The sequence below is a fragment of the Hylobates moloch genome, unplaced genomic scaffold, assembly GCF_009828535.3.
Source record: "Hylobates moloch isolate HMO894 unplaced genomic scaffold, HMol_V3 SCAFFOLD_1, whole genome shotgun sequence".
NCBI lineage: Eukaryota > Metazoa > Chordata > Mammalia > Primates > Hylobatidae > Hylobates > Hylobates moloch.
Genome location: NW_026652276.1, coordinates 25824089 through 25842802, shown reverse-complemented (window position 1 = coordinate 25842802; position 18714 = coordinate 25824089). Strand labels below are relative to the sequence as shown.

Sequence of the window (18714 nt, the reverse complement as noted above, 5' to 3'; positions counted from 1 at the left end):
GTGAGCCACCGCGCCCGGCCGAGAAAAATCTTAAAAGCAGCCAGAGAAAAACAACACATTAAGTATAGAACAAGAAAGATAAAGACTTCTATCAGAAACAATGCAAGCCAGAAGACAGTGAAAATCTTTACGGTACTGAAAGCAATGAAAAAGATGGTGAACCTAGAAATCTTGACCCAGTGAAAATATCTCTCAAAAATGATGGCAAAATAAAGACTTTTTCACACATATGAAAGCTGGAAGAATTCATCAAGGTGATCTGCCCTACAAAAAAGATGAAAGGAAGTCCTTCAAGTAGAAGGAAAATGATGCCAGATAAAAATCTAAAAATATACAGAAGAAGAAAGAGAACTAAAAACGGTTCGTGTGTTTGTTTTTGAGACAGGGTCTTACTCTGTTGCCTAGGCTGGAGTGCAGTGGTGATCCTGGTACACTGCAGCCTTGAACTTCTGGGATCCACTGATCCTCCCACCCCAGCCTCCCGAGTAGCTGGGACCACAGACATACACCACCATACCTGGCCAATTTTTTTTTTTCTTTTCTTTTTAGTAGAGATGAGGTCTATGTTGCAGAAATAGTAATTATGTGAGTAAATATAAAGACTTTTCTTCTTTCTATTCAGATCTCTTTAAAGGTAGTGATAGTTCAAAGTAAAACTAATAACAACGTATTGTAAGATTTATAACATATGTAGAAATAAAATGATTCCCTCTTTCTCCTTGAGAATAATAGCACAATGGCTAAGAAGGGTGAAATGGAAGTAGAGATGGTCCTTCTTTTGCTCTGCTCTAATATGCTCTGATTTCAGTTAGCTTAGCTTAAAGACACCAGTCTCTCAACAACATGGTTCAAATTTCAATAACCATGGTATATTAACTGTAACTGCATAAAATGCAAACTTCACTGCTAGGCTTTCAACCCACAAATCATAAATAACAGATGCACGTCAAGATCAGTGATTAATCATGTCATTTCTTCCAGCGTCTATCAGTGAATGCCCACTGTGCATCTCTTCTTCAGTTCAGAAGAGCTCAGACAGCAAAGCATATAGCTGTGTCACCTCCTGGTCTTTCAACAAGAAACCCAAGTGACATTTTACAAAAACACATGATCTAAGGAGGGACTGGCCAACAAACATGAAAAGTGAGACCAAGAAATGAAAATTGGTAACACTGGAAGCGAAATTAGAATTGCATGTCAGGGGAATTATAAAAGGGGAATGCGTGACACTGCTGCCATTCTAGAAACTACAGAAAGCCAGAAGATCTTACTGAAGGCGAACATAATGAGGAAAGTGCCTGTGACAAAGACGACGAAGATATCCCAGAGGAAGTGATGCCCACAAAAAACTTCACATTAAAGAAACTTTTGGGGCCAGGCGTGGTGGCTCCCTTCTGTAATGCCAGTACTTTGGGAGGCCGAGGTGGGCGGATCACAAGGTCAGGAGTTCGAGACCAGCTTGACCAATATGGCAAAACCCCGTCTCTACTAAAAATACAAAAATTAGCCAGGCGTGGTGGCGGGTGCCTGTAATCCCAGCTACTCGGGAGGCTGAGGCAGGAAAATTGCCTGAACCCAGTAGGCAGAGGTTGTAGTGAGCTGTGATCGTGCCATTGCACCCCAGCCTGGGTGACAAGAGCAAGACTCTGTCAAAAAAAAAAAAAAAGAAACTTTTGGAAATATTTCATGACACTGAAAGTATAAAGGATAAAATGCTGGAAGCTGATCCAAACATAGAAAGGAGTACAACAATTTAACAAGGTATAGAAAAAAAATGCTTGCTCTATATCATAAGGTATACAATGAGAAGGCAAGCACTAACGCTTTTCACATGAAAATAAAACAGTTTAATTTTCAATACTGAGGTTTTTTAATTTGTTTTTAACTGACAACTATACATTTATGGGGTAAAATGTGATATTTTGATATATAAATATATTGTGGAATGATGAAATCAGGCTAATGTACCTATCACCTCTTATCATTTCTTTGAGGTAAGAACATTCTAAATCCACTATTTTCGCTATTTTGAAATACACAATGCATTACTAACTGTAGCCACATGCTGTGCAGTAGATCACCAGAACTTATTCCTTCTGCCTAAATGAAACTTTGTACTCTTTGACCAACATCTCCCCAGTGAAACTAGTCTAGTTTTATTATTTTTTTCATTTCCCTATGTGGCAGACTGCCATGGTTACTACTTGAGACCGTCACTACGACAGTTACTACCGTTACTACTTACTATTTGAGACGGTCATTACGAGGCTGAATGAAGGAGGATGAAAGCAGAAATGAAAACTTAAAACAAAAGAAACTTTTAAAGGAAGGGGCCAGGGGAAGAAGAAGACGGCTCCCTGCTGCTAGTGAGCAAAGGCAGCAGCCTTGAGCTTCTGCGGCCTTTTGTATTTATTGGGTAGAAAGAGCAGGGAGGACGAGGTAACATTTGGTCAGCTGCTTAACTGATAACAGGTTCACATTATTGCTGACAGGCTTCAGATGTGCCTCATCACAAGAAACACTCGCGCCTGGGTCGTGACTGCCCTCAGCATTCCTTCAGGGTGGCAGATGCAGTTTGTCAGTTTGCCAACATTCTGCATTTATGAGAACAGTTTGCTGTTTGCTCATATACCCTCCAGTGGTATACTGAGTTCATCACGACCCTCACTCTTTCAGCCTGCAACATCTCTCCCTTTTTGTTTTTGAATTAATTGAGACAGGCAATTGCAAAATGTGCAGCCTTAGTGGTTCATTCCATCTTCGCATTCAGCTCATACTGGGGGAACTGGGCCCATGGTTGGGATCCATGGGTCCCTCCAGTCTCCCGTTCTGTGGTTGCACACACCTTGAGGGCAGCCACACAGTTTGTTCATCTCCTGCAAAAACACAAGCGTACCCTCATCCCCACGTTAGTAAATCTGCCAAAACAGAAGCAAAGGCTTTTGTGGCTGTGGCCAGGAGGCATGCCGTTGCCAAAGCATCTGCTCCACAAGCTGTAACTCAGCTTCTGCCTCTTTAGTTAATTACCATGCAGTAAACTTCTCATTGATAAGGAGAGGCAGGCTCTCTCTGATTAACAGAAGGCACAGGGAAAGCAAATTGAAGCTCATCCTTCTCGTGCAACAGTATAGCAAAAAAAAAAAATAATAAGCCTTCAATTTGTACTGTACAGGTGGGTCCATTAAATGTTATGGGTTGTGATAGATAAATCTCTCTCCTAGTTGTACTTTCAAATCCTTGATTCCCTCGCTTCTCCCTTCGTGAAGAGGGGTGCAACTTACAGGGAACAAGCAATAGTTGTGCAATATATTCTCCTGGTTCAAAAACCCAAAGTTCTTGTGACATTACCACTAGTGGAATTTCCTCTTCACAATCAAAATCAACAACTCCTGGGACTACAGTAACGCCCTGCAAGTTAAGATGACTTTTGCCAAAAAGTCTCTATTTGTCTCTATTTAACTCTATCTCTATTTGTCCCTGCAGGCCTCCTTAGGTCCCTTCAGGTCTCTGTTTGTCCCTGAAAGTCCCGTTTGGGCACCACTTTGACAAAAATTTTTGAAGATCATGAAATAATTGTACTTTTTCCCATTGACTATTTTTGCTTTGCACGGTTTCAGCTTGCATGATCATTGCTACAATGCCACAATGCCATGCAAAAGCAAAGACTACCTATGAACTGTTAAGTGGTTCTTGTACATATATATTTTAAAGATGAAGTCTCACTGTGTTGCCCAGGCTGGATTGCAGTGGTTTTTCAGTGTTAAATTCTATGTGAGGCAATACAGTTATAGGCTGTTTTCACCCTAATACAGCATTTCACTGTATCATAATTACCTGTTAATTTAATAATCTGCTCCACTCACTGTCATCCCCTGGGAGGTAGGGATCCTGTAATTGCGCTATTTGTTAGGCTAACACGCAGTCCAACATATACAGGTGGAATAAATGAAGTTCATTAAGGCACAGAGAACAAGGGCTCTCCATTTGGCCTGAACTACTTTAGTTGTATAAGATAAGCTAGCTACTGCATATGAAAATAAGGCACTTTATTTTATTTCTTATCTTTATAGATGTAGGGAGGACAAGTGCAGTTTTGTTACAAGGGGCTTTTAGTGTATCCATCACCTGAATAGTGGCCACTGTACCCAACAGGTAATTTTTCAATCCTCACTCCCCTGCTTCTACCCTCCCACCTTTTAGTCTCCAATGTCTATTATTCTACTCTGTATGTCCATGTGTACCCACTCTTTAGCTCCCACTTATAAGAGAGAACATGCACCATTTGACCTTGTTTCTGAATTATTTTAGTTAGGATAAAGGCCTCCAGTTCTATCCATGTTCCTGCAAAAGACAAGATTTCATTCTTCTTCATGGCTGAGTAGTATTCCATGGTATATATAACATATTTTCTTTATCCAATCATCCACTGATGGACACTTATGTTGATTCCTTTACTTGCTACTATGAACAGTGCTGTGATAAACATACTAGAGCAGGTGTCTTCTTCATATAGTGATTTATTTTCCTTTGTAAATACCCAGTAGTGGGTTTGCTGAATTGAATGGCAATTCTATTTTTAATTCTTTTTTTTATTATACTTTAGGTTTTAGGGTACATGTGCACAATGTGCAGGTTTGTTACACATGTATCCATGTGCCCTATTTTTAATTCTTTAAGAAATCTCTATACTGTTTTCCATAGAGCTTGTACAAAATAAGACAATTTTAAAAACTATGTTTAAAGTTTAGGTTATAATTTCATAAACTAAAAATGGTAACAACTTTTGGAAATTCTTGTGTGCAATCTGAGGGTTTTATAAAGCAAAAATTGGAAAGATTCACCATGAGTTCCTTGTAAGCCTTGCCTAACTTTAAAATGGAATTTAATTTATCAAAATATATAATGTTCAACAAAAACATTAAGTTATACTGTTAGGAGAATGCTTACTCCCTTCTCCTTTTGTTTCCAGGAGGGCCCTCTTCTCCCAGCAGGAAAAATAACTGAAACACAGTCACACACCCCATAACAATGTTTTGGTCAATGATAGACCAACATGTATGGCAGTGGCCTCATAAGATTAAAGTGGAAGTTAAACATTCTTATCATCCAGTGGTGCTGTAGCCACTGTAATGTCATAGCTGCAATTACTTTATTTTTTTATAAATTTAGTTTAGCCTGTGTGTACAGTGTTTATAAATTCTACAATAGTAAACAATAATGTCTTAGGCCTTCACATTCACTTATCACTCCCTCACTAACTCACCCAGAGCAACCTCCAGGCCCACAAGCTCCTGTGTCCTATACAGTGCTCTATACAGGTGTACCATTTTTTATCTTTTATACCATATTTTTACTATATCTTTTGTATGTTTAGATATGTTTAGACCACAGATATTTACCTTTGTGTTACTATTTCCTGCAGCATTCAGCATAGTAACCTGCTGTACAGGTTTGGAGCCTAGAAGCAATAGGCTATTGACAATATAGCCCAGGTGTATAGTAGGCTATACTATCTAGGTTTGCCTACCACTCTATGATGTTCACACAATGATGAAATCACTTAAGGATGCATTTCTCAGAAGATTTCCCCGTGTTAAGTGACACGACTGTATATACTTCTAGACTAATCCAACCCTCAGTTAGGTTTCTGTCACTTAGGAGAAATAGCTGAGCTGGTCGGTGAGATGGAAAGGAGAAATAAGCACCCCAGGACAAGCCACCACTTCCTCCACCCACTTCTTTCTTTGATATTTCTGCCTTCAACATACATATTTTTTGCTCTAGTTCCCAGAGTAGAGCATAGGCTCTATAGGGCAGGGATGAAAAACTTTACCTAGGCTGGGTGCAATGGCTCACGCCTGTAATCCCAGCACCTTGGGAGGCCAAGGCCGGTGGATCGCTTGTGTTCAGGACTTCAAGACCAGCCTGGGCATCATGGTGAAACCCCACCTCTACTAAAAATACAAAAGAATTAGCTGAGCATGGAGGCACACACCTGTAATCTCAGCTACTCAGGAGACTAAGCCACGAGAATTGCTTGAACCTGGGGGCAGATGTTGCAGTGAGGCAAGATTGTGCCTGGGTGACGAAGTGAGACTGTGTTAAGAAAGAAAGGAGGCCGGGCGCGGTGGCTCATGCTTGTAATCCCAGCACTTTGGGAGGCCGAGGAGGGCGGATCACGAGGTCAGGAGATCGAGACCACGGTGAAACCCCGTCTCTACTAAAAATACAAAAAATTAGCCGGGCGTGGTGGCGGGCACCTGTAGTCCCAGCTACTCTGAGAGGCTGAGGCAGGAGAATGGCGTGAACCCGGGAGGCGGGGCTTGCAGTGAGCCGAGATCGCGCCACTGCACTCCAGCCTGGGTGACAGAGCGAGGCTCCGTCTCAAAAAAAAAAAAAACAAAGAAAGGAAAAGAAAGAAAGAGAGAGAGAGAGACAGAGAGAGAGAGAAAAAACAAGAACACCAAGGTGATTAATGCCTAACTTTGTCCAAGACCTCGAGTAAAAAATATGTTGAGAATATAAATAGGATGATTCACATGGATTATCTAAATAGAAGTTTACTAAATTATAACTAGTTACTATCTGAAACCTCAAGACTTCAGGACAGTTGTCTACTACAAGTAAAGATGCACTGAAATACAACTTTACAAGTCCATTGACTTTCACTGCTAGAACTTTCCACTATAGACAAACTTGAACTAGGGTGCAAACGTATTACAGGGAAAAACAATGCAATGCTGGGTAAAATAAAAACCTAAATGTCCATTCAGGAAATGGTTAAATAAGTTATTATAGATCCACACAATGGAATACTATGTAGCTTTAAAATGAATGAGATATGACTACAGTACTACCATTGAAAAACACAAGATATGGGCCAGGCATGGTGACTCATGCCTGTAATCCCAGCATTTTGGGAGGCTAAGGTTGGAGGGTCGCTTGTGGCGAGTTCAAGACCATCCTGGGTGAGATCTTGTCTCTAAAAATATTTTTTTATTGCCAAACGTTGTGGCACATGCCTATAGTTTAGATACTTGGGAGGCTGAGGCAGGAGAATCATCTGAGACAGGAGTTCGAGGCTGCAGTGAGCTATGATGGCACCACTGTACTCTAGCCTGGGTGACAGAGCAAGATCCTGTCTCTAAAAAACAAAACAAAGAAAAAACAAGATATTTAAGTAGAAAAAAAAAACATTACAGAGCAGTAAGAACACTGTGATCCCAATTTTGTAGAAAACGAAATACATATATGTGTGTATACATGTGCACATTAAATTTGTAGAAAATCACCAGGAAGGGAATTTAGAAAAAGGGCAGAAAAGGTAAAGCTCATTTTTTTCTTTTATACACTTCTATACTATTTTAATTTATTGCAAACCTCTTATGCTACCTTATAATAAACTAGAAAAATATTATACATAATCCTTGCCTTTCATGCTAAATCATTTGAATAGACTTTATTTTTGTTTATATGTAGCTAGAGAGATGCAGAAAGCTCAACTGACCTGGTTAGAACAGGTATAGAAGTAGCTTGTGGATAAGGAGTTCTTTCAACATCAGAGGCTTGTAGCCCTAGTATGCTGCGTTCCTGCTTAGGCTGATACTGATCCCTTTCCATCTTCAACTCAGAATACTATATTTATTCAGCACCTCATTGGTCCCTGGTGTTGGTAACAGGCTAGTTAGACTAGACTAGAGCAAGAAAAAATGCTGTCTTGGGTCATAATTTCCACCTGCATTTCCTAATTGCATTTTATCTACTATACCTAATTTATGTTCTACTGTAATAACAGAAAGTGAATGATTAACTTGAAGATAAAAAAAAGATCTGATAGGAATTCAACTTGATGATGCTAGGTTTTCCTTGATGAAATCAGGTTTCTCTCTGCCTAACAGCACCTGTCAAAGGTGCAAAGGAGATCTAATTCTGCCTACAATATCCTGCTTTTGTGAGCTAAAGCTTTCTGTGTCCTCTCAGCAAAAGGAAAAGTCAAAATCCTCTGGAAGCGAAAGACATTGTTATATAAACCCAAATTAAGCAAAAAAAAGAAAATGTTAGCCAATTTTTTTCTTTTCTTTTCTTTTCTTTTGAGATGGAATCTCACTCTGTCACCCAGGCCAGATTGCAGTGGCGTGATCTCGGCTCACTGCAACCTCCGCCTTCCGAGTTCAAGCGATTCTCATGTCTCAGCCTCCCAAGTAGCTGGGACTACGAGCATGTGCCATGCCACCACATGTGCCACAATATTTGGAAACAGAGTCAAGCAAAGATTTTCATGCAAGGATGTAGTCTTGAGTAGTGAAAAAATGGAAATTACCTAAAAATCCAATATGAGGAAAATAGTTAAATCAATAACAACGAAATATAATGCTTCCATTTAAATATCTTGCTCTTGGTCCTGGCACAGTGACTCACGCCTGTAATTCCAGTACTTTGGGAGGCCAAGACGGGCAGAAAACCTGAGGTCAGGAGTTTGAGACCAGCCTGGCCAACGTGGTAAAACTCCACCTCTACTAAAAATACAAAAATTAGCCAGGCATGGTGGCGTACACCTGTAGTCCCAGCTACTTGGGAGGCTGAGGCACAAGAATCACTTGAACCTGGGAGGCAGAGGTTGCAATGAGCTGATGTCAAGCCACTACACTCCAACCTGGGCCTCAAAGCAAGATTCCACCTCAATAAATAAATAAATATCTTGCTATTGAAGACTTACTTAGAGAAATGCATACCATATTATTGGGAAAAGTAGAATTCTAAACCTAACAGCATTCCAATTTTACTTTTTTTTTTTTTTTGGAGATGCAGTTTCGCTCTTCTTGCCCAGGCTGGAATGCAATGGCGCCATCTCGGCTCACTGCAACCTCCGCCTCCTGGGTTCAAGCGATTCTCCTGCCTCAGCCTCTGAGTAATTGGGATTACAGGCATGCACCACCTCGCCTGGCTAATTTTGTATTTTTAGCAGAGACAGGGTTTCTATATGTTGGTCAGGCTGATCTCCAACTCCCAACCTCAGGTGGCCGCCCACCTCGGCCTCCCAAAGTGCTAGGATTACAGGCGTGAGCCACCGCGCCTGGCCCAATTTTACTTTTAATAAAAAATATTTGCCGGGGTGCGGTGGCTCACGCCTGTAATCCCAGCACTTTGGGAGGCCAAGGCAGGCAGAGCACAAGGTCAGGAGATAGAGATCATCCTGGCTAACATGGTGAAACCCCATCTCTACTAAAAATACAAAAAATTAGCCGGGTGTGGTGGCAGGCACCTGTAGTCCCAGCTACTCGGGAGGCTGAGGCAGGAGAATGGCTTGAACCCGGGAGGTGGAGCTTGCAGTGAGCCAAGATCACGCCACCGCACTCCAGCCTGGGTGACAGAACGAGACACCATCTCAAAAAAAAAAAATACATGCAGGGACGGGCGAGGTGGCTCACGTCTGTAATCCCAGCACTTTGGGAGGCTGAGGCAGGCGGAGCACAAGGTCAAGAGTTCGAGACTAGCCTGGGCAAACATGGTGAAACCCCCTCTCTACTAAGAACACAAAAATTAGCCAGGCATGGTGGCATGTGCCTGTAATCCCAGCCAATTAGGAGGCTGAGGCAGGAGAATCGCTTGAACCTAGGAGGCAGAGGTTGCAGTGAGCCAAGATCGTGCCACTGTACTCCAGCCTGGGCTATAGAGCAAGACTCCGTCTCAAAAAAAAAAAAAAAAATGGATTATACATGCAAAAATGGACTGGAAGGAAGTTTATAAGATTTTTAGCCATTTTTCTGAAAATAATGTTAATTATGAGTAATTAAAATTGTCTTCGTCTTTAAATATTTTTTAATGAACATCTAAATTATCTTTGGTTACCATTGTGATTCCAACATCTGGCATAGTATGAAGTAAAAAAGAAAACACCTGTATTTTTCGTTAAAAAAAAAAAAAATCCTCATTTTAAAAACCATGCCTCAAAGTTCATGCCAAAAAAACATAATTGACACCAAAAAAAAAAACCAAAAACAAAAAACAGTGGCCTTCTGACTAGAAAGAAAACTGGACGCTAGGCGCAGGGCCTCCATGCTTGTAATCCTAGCACTTAGGGAGGCTGAGGCGGGCAGATCACTGGAGGTCCGGAGTTCAAGACCAGCCTGGCCAACGTACCAAAACCCCATCTCTAGTAAAAATATAACAATGTTGTGGAAATAGCCATTAATTCTGGCATAAAAAGATAAAGAGGAAAAAGTAATTATAAAAATGATTTTTATGGCCAGGCCTGGTGGCTCACAGCACTTCGGGAGGTCAAGGGGGATGGATCATAAGGTCAGGAGTTCAAGACCAGCCTGGCCAACGTGCTGAAACCCCGTCTCTATTAAAAATACTGCTTGGGAGGCTGAGGCAGAGAATTGCTTGAACCTGGGAGGTGGAGGTTGCAGTGAGCCAAGATTGCGCCACTGCACTCCAGCCTGGGCGACAGAGCGAAACTCCATCTCAAAAAAAAAAAAAAAAAAAAAAAAAAAAGATTTTTAATATTCTTTCACTGAAGGAAATCCATTTCCAATACAACATATATTTTTAAGTATATGATGTCTTTTTCTCAAAAGACATTCCACCACTTTCATCAGAATCTCAGAGAGATTCATGTCTTCCAAAAGATTACAAGACCAATGTCCTAATGTTTTAGTTTGTGGTAAGAAAAATACAGTCTGTCACCTTATTCCAGGGGTGTAGCTTTTGGCCAGTGCATATTTATGCAACAGGATGAAAGTTCAAATAGCACACTTACACAACAGGATGAAAGTTCAAATACATAAAAATCTATTAAAAATCCTTCAGAGTGGACTAGGGTCCTATGAATCTGCTGAGAAGCCTAGTATCTCACCTTTGCACGAATTGATAACTGATTCTGATTTTCTTACAGATTTTCCTGAAAGAGGATAGAGTTTGGTGTTGAGAATAAATTGGGCAGTAATGGTGATGAGGTTACATCATGGCCTTACTAGGAAATTTTTTTTTTTTTTTAACTAAAAACATAGATTTTTTTTTAGTTCATAATATGCCAGATGTTGGAAACATATTCGTAACCAAAGATAATTTAGATGTTCATTAAAAAATATTTAAAAGACGAAGACCATTTTAATTACTCATAATTAACGTTATTTTCAGAAAAATGGCTAAAAATCTTATAAACTTCCTTCCAGTCTATTTTTGCATATGTAATACTTTTTTTTTTTTTTTTTTAGGACTCTTGCTCTGTCGCCCAGGCTGGAGTGCAGTGGCGCAATTTTGGCTCACTGAAACCTCTGCCTCCTGGGTTCAAGAGATTCTCCTGCCTCAGCCTCCTGAGTAGCGGGGACTACAGGCACATGCCACCATGCCTGGCTAATTTTTGTATTCGTAGTAGAGACGAGGTTTCACCATGTTTGCCCAGGCTGGTCTCAAACTCTTGACCTTGTGCTCCACCCACCTCGGCCTCCCAAAGTGCTGGGATTACAGGCGTGAGCCACCGCGCCTGGCCCTGCATGTATATTTTTTATTAAAAGTAAAATTGGGCCGGGCACGGTGGCTCACGCCTGTAATCCCAGTACTTTGGGAGGCCGAGGCGGGCAGATCACCTGAGGTCAGGAGTTCGAGACCAGCCTGACCAACATATAGAAACCCTGTCTCTACTAAAAATACAAAATTAGCCTGGCGAGGTAGTGTGTGCCTGTAATCCCAATTACTCGGGAGGCTGAGACAGGAGAATCGCTTGAACCCAGGAGGCGGAGGTTGTAGTGAGCAGAGATGGCACCATTGCACTCCAGTCTGGGCAACAAGAGCGAAACTCCATCTCAAAAAAAAAAAAAGTAAAATTGGAATGCTATTAGGTTTAGAATTCTACCTTTCTCAATAATATGGTATGCATTTCTCCAAATAAGTCTTCAATAGCAAGATATTTATTTATTTATTGAGATGGAATCTCGCTCTGTTTCCCAGGCTGGAGTGCAGTGGCTTGACATCAGCTCATTGCAACCTCTGCCTCCCAGGTTCAAGTGATTCTTGTGCCTCAACCTCCCAAGTAGCTGGGACTACTGGTGTGCGCCACCATGCCTGGTTTGTATTTTTAGCAGAAATGGAGTTTCACCATGTTGGCCAGGCTGGTCTCGAACTCCTGACCTCAGGTTATCTGCCCGCCTCAGCCTCCCAAAGTGCTGGAATTACAGGCGTGAGCCACTGCGCCAGGACCAATAGCAAGATATTTAAATGGAAGCATTATATTTCATTGTTATTGATTTAACTATTTCCCTCATATTGGATTTTTTGGTAATTTCCATTTTTTCACTACTCAAGACTACATCCTTGCATGAAAATATTTGCTTGACTCTGTTTCCTTAAATTCCTGAAAAAGGAATTACTGTCATAGAGCATAAACATTGTGAAGGTTTTTGGATCTTTTTTTCCAAATTGCTCTCCAGAAAGTTTGTAATAATTTACATTCCTGCCTTCTCATTCCTGCATCAACACTTTAAGTTTTCCCAACATTTCAAAATTTTGTTAGAAAAATGAAATCTTACTGTTTTATATTTTATTACCAATAAAGTTGATTATTTTTTCATATGTTTCTTGCCTGTCTGTAGTTCTTCTTTTGGAACACTTAGTCCATACCATTAGTCTAATTTTTCTATCAGTGTGTTGGATTTTTTCTTTATTTGTAAGAGCTTTTTTTTTTTTTTTTTTTGAGACGGAGTCTCGCTCTGTCACCCAGGCTGGAGTGCAGTGGCACAATCTCGGCTCACTGCAAGCTCCGCCTCCCGAGTTCACGCCATTCTCCTGCCTCAGCCTCTCCGAGTAGCTGGGACTACAGGCGCCCGCCACCACGCCCGGCTAATTTTTTGTATTTTTTTAGTAGAGACGGAGTTTCACCGTGGTCTCGATCTCCTAACCTCGTGATCCGCCCGCCTCGGCCCCCCAAAGTGCTGGGATTACAAGCGTGAGACACCGCGCCCAGCCCGTAAGAGCTCTTTATGTATAAGGCTGTTGGCCGAATCTGGTGGCTCGGCCTGTAATCCCAACACTTTCGGACTCAGAGGCAAGGCAGGAGGATCCCTTGAACCCAGGTGTTCGAGACCAGCGTGGGCAACAGAGTGAGACCCTATCTCAAAACCAACAAACGATTTATCTTATGTTGCAAATATTTTTCTTCATATGCCTTTAAACTTTATATATTTTTTTAATTCAAAAACTTCACCCAAGTTAAGGTAAATATTCAGCATATTTCCTTGCTGTGGTTAAGAGATGTGAGAAGATACTATGAGAGACTCTTAGTATGTTTACAACTTTTTCCAGTTAAATGAAGTCTTCCCACGTTTCCGAATCACTCACATTAAGCATATAGAATGGATTAATTTTAAATCTGAATATAAAACTAATTGCACAGCATGTTTCACTGCTCTTCTTACTGCCTACCTGGGGCACAGTCTCTTTGGCCTGAGTGGTCTCTTCAGTTTTTAACGAGTGGCTCCACAATTCCTTAGGAAGAGCTGCTCTCTTCTGTCTCCCTGGTGGTCGTAATTTCGCCCACACCTGCCCCCTCTTTGCTCTGCAGCTCCACACTCCCTCAGCCCTGCCGAGAGCTCCTGGTTCCCGACTCCAGGTTACCCCAGGTCACCACAGCCACGTCTCTTCACCAGCGGCCCGCTCACGTACCCAGCTCCAGGAGCTCCTTCACAATGGCTTTTCCGATGCCCGTGGCCCCGCCGGTGACGATGGCCACTTGGCCCTGCAGCAAACCAGGCGCCAGGTAGCTCCTGCCCTTAGCCCAGGAGGCCATCCCTGCAGCGGGGTGCCAGAGCAGCTGAGCGCTGGCCCTTCCGGTTCTCAGGGACATTCGAGGCGGGCGGGGCGGTGCTCCAGCCCACGTGACCGCAAGGCCCCCCCCCCCCCCCCGCGCACCCTCCCCGGCCCGGCCCCGCCCCGCCCCGCCCCGCCCGCCGGCCGCGGCAAAGCCGCATCCTCCCGGAGCAGAACCGCTCCCCGCCAGCTGTCCGCAACCTTCGCCAGCGTCCGTCCCTGGTCAGGTGTGGGTGAGACTGCTCGTTCGTTTCTTTACATTTCGATGCCATTGGGGAGGGTGGAAGGGAAATGCAAAAAAAAAAAAAAAGAAGAAGAAGAAAAAAGAAACAAGCAGGGTGTGCTCTATTTCAAAAATTCAATCCTCAGGGCTGAAGCTCTCACGATTAATTAAAATTAAATCTCCAGTGCAGCTGGAAAAAAAAGGCTGCTGCTCGGCTCCCTCGCTGCGCCCGCCTGCCGGGGTCGGACGTCGGCGATGCTGGGGCTCCAGGTGCTGTGTGCCGCTGGCTGGGAAGGGGAGAAAGGGCAGGCTTAGCTGAGGGGGAGAAATGCGGCTTTCAGATCCTTTCATCCTCAGGGAGGGAGCCCGGGAAAGAGAGTGAAGGGGAAGAGGAGATGCGGTTGCAGTTTTCCACAGAACCAAGAGAATAAACGATTTAAAAAATAAACTCAGGCCCACCTCCGTCTCACCTCCCACTCCCCACCCAAGAATCAAGGGGAAAGATCATCTTTACCAGGTTTGAGACCTGATCCATTTCAGCTGAGCTGCATAGCAAGTCCAGAAGAGGATCTTTCATTGAAGGGTGCACGATTCCTGCAAGATGCATCTGTAGGTGTTTGAGATCATGTCCTGTAGTTCATTCCTTGTGCAGGAGGGTGAGCCCGCTGAGGATAGGGAAAATTTCTCATCTGTGTTATGGTGCCCAGTAACAGTGATTTATTATTCAGATATGCTCCTTATTTTTCATCTTGCTTCCCGCTCTCAACCCACCAGAGTGAGATTACACCTGGACTGGCCTACTGAGACTTCACCCTAAGAACTTGGTCGAAGGTACCAGTTGCCGTGGTCTTAACAATCCAGATGGGATGCTATTTCTAAGGCTGTTGTCAGAGTGTTGCATTTTCCCCGGACAGGTATTAAAATAATATAAAGGCAAATAAATGCCATCATCCTTTTGTTGGACCTACCACCTAGGATTCACAAAGCCAATTGGAAATGGGTCTGGTTGACAGAGGAATCAGACATCACTTCCTCCACCAGGTCCCACCCACCAGCGAGGCTGCAGTTCTTGTTGGACAGCTACACATCCCTGTTGCTCTATCCTCTTGTCTTTCTCTGATCGTTTTTTAGAAACACTTCTCCCTCTATCTTTGTTGCTGACAGAGTCAAATCTACACTCACTAAAGAAAGCAATAAATCTCCTGGTTACCATTTGCTAGATAGTTTATCCAGGAATCACTTAACTCTACTACTTAAGTCAATTCTGTAGTTGGGACCAAATTTTTAAAATTACAACGCCATCACCTCCTTTAAAACAAAGTAAATTCAAACAGGAAAGCTCAAAGTATTGTTGCAGAAAAATATAACTCCTCTTGGTTTGATCCCAATGACAAAGTATTTTTTTTTTAAGGAAAAGAAATATTGATTCAGTTCTGAGGGCTATCTTATTCAAGAGAAGTCCAGACTTTCTTTCTTGTGGGTGAGGACACTTTAAATTCTTCTAAATGATAACTTTATTGAAGATATAACTTAACATGATTTATGCCCTGGTCTGGACCTATAGATTCTTAGAGGTGTGCCAGGGTGAGTCAGTGGGAAGCTGGCTGTGCTGCAGCTTCCGTGTGGCTGCTGAGTAGACTGAGAGTGGGATTCTGATGTCTTCCAGTGAAACAGGGACTGGGGGCTGCAAGCCGGTTATGCCCACTGAGGATGACAATGTGCCATTCCTCAGCTGCAAGGAAGTTGCAGGATGAACAGTCAGTCAGAAGGCGATTTTTCATGATCCAGGCAGAACGTGCGATTAAGAGAGCTTTGGGGTCTCTTCAAGCGATCTTTGGTTTAAAATTAGTAGGCATGATCTCTTTGCCTCTGCCTCGGACCTCTGTCAGGGTTTGAAAGTTCACTAATCCGCTAAGTTCCAGGCCAAAAGGCCTGGAAGCAGAGCAATAGATCTGCTACTTGGAAGCTCTTTGTTTTCATATTTTAGTTCTGCCTCTGGTTGAGGCATCTCTTCCCAAGGCAACTACGCCATGCTGCATTGACCATTCCTTTGGTTGAATCAAATGCTGCTCTTCCCTGTGCTCTGCGTCACTGCCCTCTTTGTCCTGGGGAAAAAGGCATTCCTGTGGCCAAGGTCCTCCCACACCCCCAAACCTCTCCCCACAGCTCTGTCATACCCCATTAGCAACGACTGCCTTCAGCTTCCCACCCCTCCCCCATCCCATCTGCCTGGTAACTTTATTTTCTCCCCTCTGCAAAGCAGCTGCTAGCTCAGACTGACAGGGGCTTGTGGGATTCTCAACATTTAGACTCCCAGAATCTCAGTGCTGAGAGAATGTCAGTGAAGCATCTGGTCCTGCCCCTACCTTGAAGCAAAACTACTTAGCAATTGTGCCGTAACGAGGCATATAAAGGAGCTTATTGATGTCTTTTTATTAAAATTCTCCTTAGTCTCAGGCTTTCACAAAAATAAGCTACTCCTGAGTTGCTACCACTTCACCCAGTCACTTAAAAAGATTCATCAAACATCTACTTGTTGGCCTACCTCTATGGTACCACTTCATAGAGCTTAGAGTCTAGTAGAAGAGCTATGCAATAAATAAGTAAAAGAAAAATAAATAATGACAAATGTTGGTAAGTCTTACATAGGAAACAAGCTGTTGTGATTAAAGAATAATGAGAGGCAGAGCAGGGAGTCAAGCTTTTAGTTCGTGTGTCAAGAAGGGCTCAGAGGAGGAGACATTTGAACAAGGACTCAAACAAAAATGGGCACAGGAAGAGGCAGGGGTGGAGCAGCAGAGCAGCAAGATAGACAGCACTTAAGAAGACCTCAAGCATTTGGAAGCATTTGGTGCTCTTGAGGAAGAAATACACAGCCAGTGTGATTGGAGCATAGCACACCTACTATGGTGTACAGATGGAGTGGCAGGATGGGGAGGGAGGTCCTTAGACCACTTGGACTTCCACATGTATAACAGTAGGAAGTTACAGGAGGATTTTAAGCAGAAAACAGCCTGATTTTCTTTTTTCTTTTTCTTTTTATTTATTTATTTATTTATTTATTTATTTGACATGGCGTCTGGCTCTGTATCCCAGGCTGGAGTGCAGTGTCAGCGATCTCGGCTCACTGTAGCCTCTGCCTCCTGGGTTCAAACAATTCTCCTGCCTCAGCCTTCTGAGAAGCTGGGATGACGGGTGCGCGCTGCCACGCCTGGCCATCTGATTTTCTTTATGTTTTAAAAAGATGTTTCTGGCTGAGTGCCGTGGCTCATGCCTGGAATCCCAGCACGTTGGGAGGTGAAACCCCATCTCTACTAAAAATACAAAAATTAGCCGGGCGTGGTGGCACACGCCTGTAATCCTATCTACTTGGGAGACTGAGGCAGGAGGATCAGGTGGGGGAGGTGGGGGTTGCAGGAAGCTGAGATCGTGCCACTGCAGTCCAGCCTGGGTGACAGAGTGAGACTCTGTCTCAAAAAATTAAAAAAATTAAAGATGTTTCTTCTGAGTGAGGAATTGATTGGAAGGCAGCAAGAGTGGAAGCTGGAAGATAGCAGCATTTTTTTTAGAACCACAGTTAAGAGACAGTGGCCTCCTAGACCAGAGGGGAAGCAGTGGAGATGGGAAAGTTGGGTGGATGAATTTAAGAATTGTCTGGGCTGGGAGCAGTGGCTCATGCCTGTAATCCCAGCACTTTGGGAGGCCAAGGCGGGTGGATCACCTGAGGTTGGGAGTTCGAGACCAGCCTGACCAACATGGGGAAACCCTGTCTCTACTAAAAATACAGAATTAACTGGGCATGGTGGTGCATGCCTGTAATCCCAGCTTCTCAGAAGGCTGAGGCAAGAGAATCGCTGAAACCCAGGTGGTGGAGGTTGTGGTGAGCTGAGATCACACCATTGCACTCCAGCCAAGGCAACAACAGTGAAACTCCATCTCCAAAAAAAAAAAAAAAAAGAATTATCTGGATAATTTTTTTTCAAGAGTGGCTTAAAAGCAGTTATTCTAAGCATGAGTTCGAGTATGAGCATGTTCTTTTTTTTTTTTATTAATTTTTTTTGCACACAAAAACTAAACATTTTCTAATAATACATACAAACAAAAAGATGCGTATCAAACATATTAGGAAGGTTGCACATGGGAAGTCGGGGAATAGAAATGGGGGGTGGGAGTTAAAATAAATGAGAGAGGGACTTTATATGGATCAGTGATAATAACTCAATCCTCTATTTGACAAAGAAGAGGGAGAAGGAAGAGGAAGAAAAAGAAAGTGGGATAAAGGATCAGAAAGGGAGGAAAATAGAAAAAATTAGAGTATGACTCCAGGGTAGACCTGTTTTGTTGTCACTGAGTTGGTTGGTTAGTTTGTCTGTTGTATTTTTCATGTTTCGCCATGTTGGCCAGACTGGTCTCGAACTCCTAGCCCGAAGTGATCAACCCGCCTCGCCCCCCAGAGTGCCGGGACCACAGGCGTGAGCCACCACGTCCAGCCCCCACATTGCTTCTGGCCTCCGTGGTATACCTCCAAGACGGAGCGGCCGGGCAGAGGCGCTCCTCACTTCCCAGACGGGGTGGCCAGGCAGAGACGCTCCTCACTTCTTCCCAGACGATAGGTGGCTGGGCAGAGGCGCTCCTCACTTCCCAGACGATGGGTGGCCGGGCAGAGGCGCTCCTCACTTCCCAGA

At 43.2% G+C, this 18714-nt stretch overlaps 2 protein-coding genes across 2 annotated transcripts in view; one reads left to right on the top strand and one right to left on the bottom strand.

Annotated features, from left to right (window-relative positions):
- Positions 1 to 13854, bottom strand: part of PECR (peroxisomal trans-2-enoyl-CoA reductase) — a 55517-nt gene extending 41663 nt beyond the window's left edge. Inside the window, exon 1 of the mRNA XM_032754586.2 lies at positions 13663 to 13854. Coding sequence (XP_032610477.1) covers positions 13663 to 13843 — 181 coding nt within the window. The 5' untranslated portion in view covers positions 13844 to 13854. The remainder of the gene's footprint in view (positions 1 to 13662) is intronic.
- Positions 13855 to 13945: 91 nt separating this feature from the next.
- TMEM169 (transmembrane protein 169) overlaps positions 13946 to 18714 on the top strand; it is a 31705-nt gene continuing 26936 nt past the window's right edge. The window contains exon 1 of the mRNA XM_058438580.1: positions 13946 to 14033. The gene's annotated coding sequence lies outside the window, so the exon portion shown is untranslated. The remainder of the gene's footprint in view (positions 14034 to 18714) is intronic.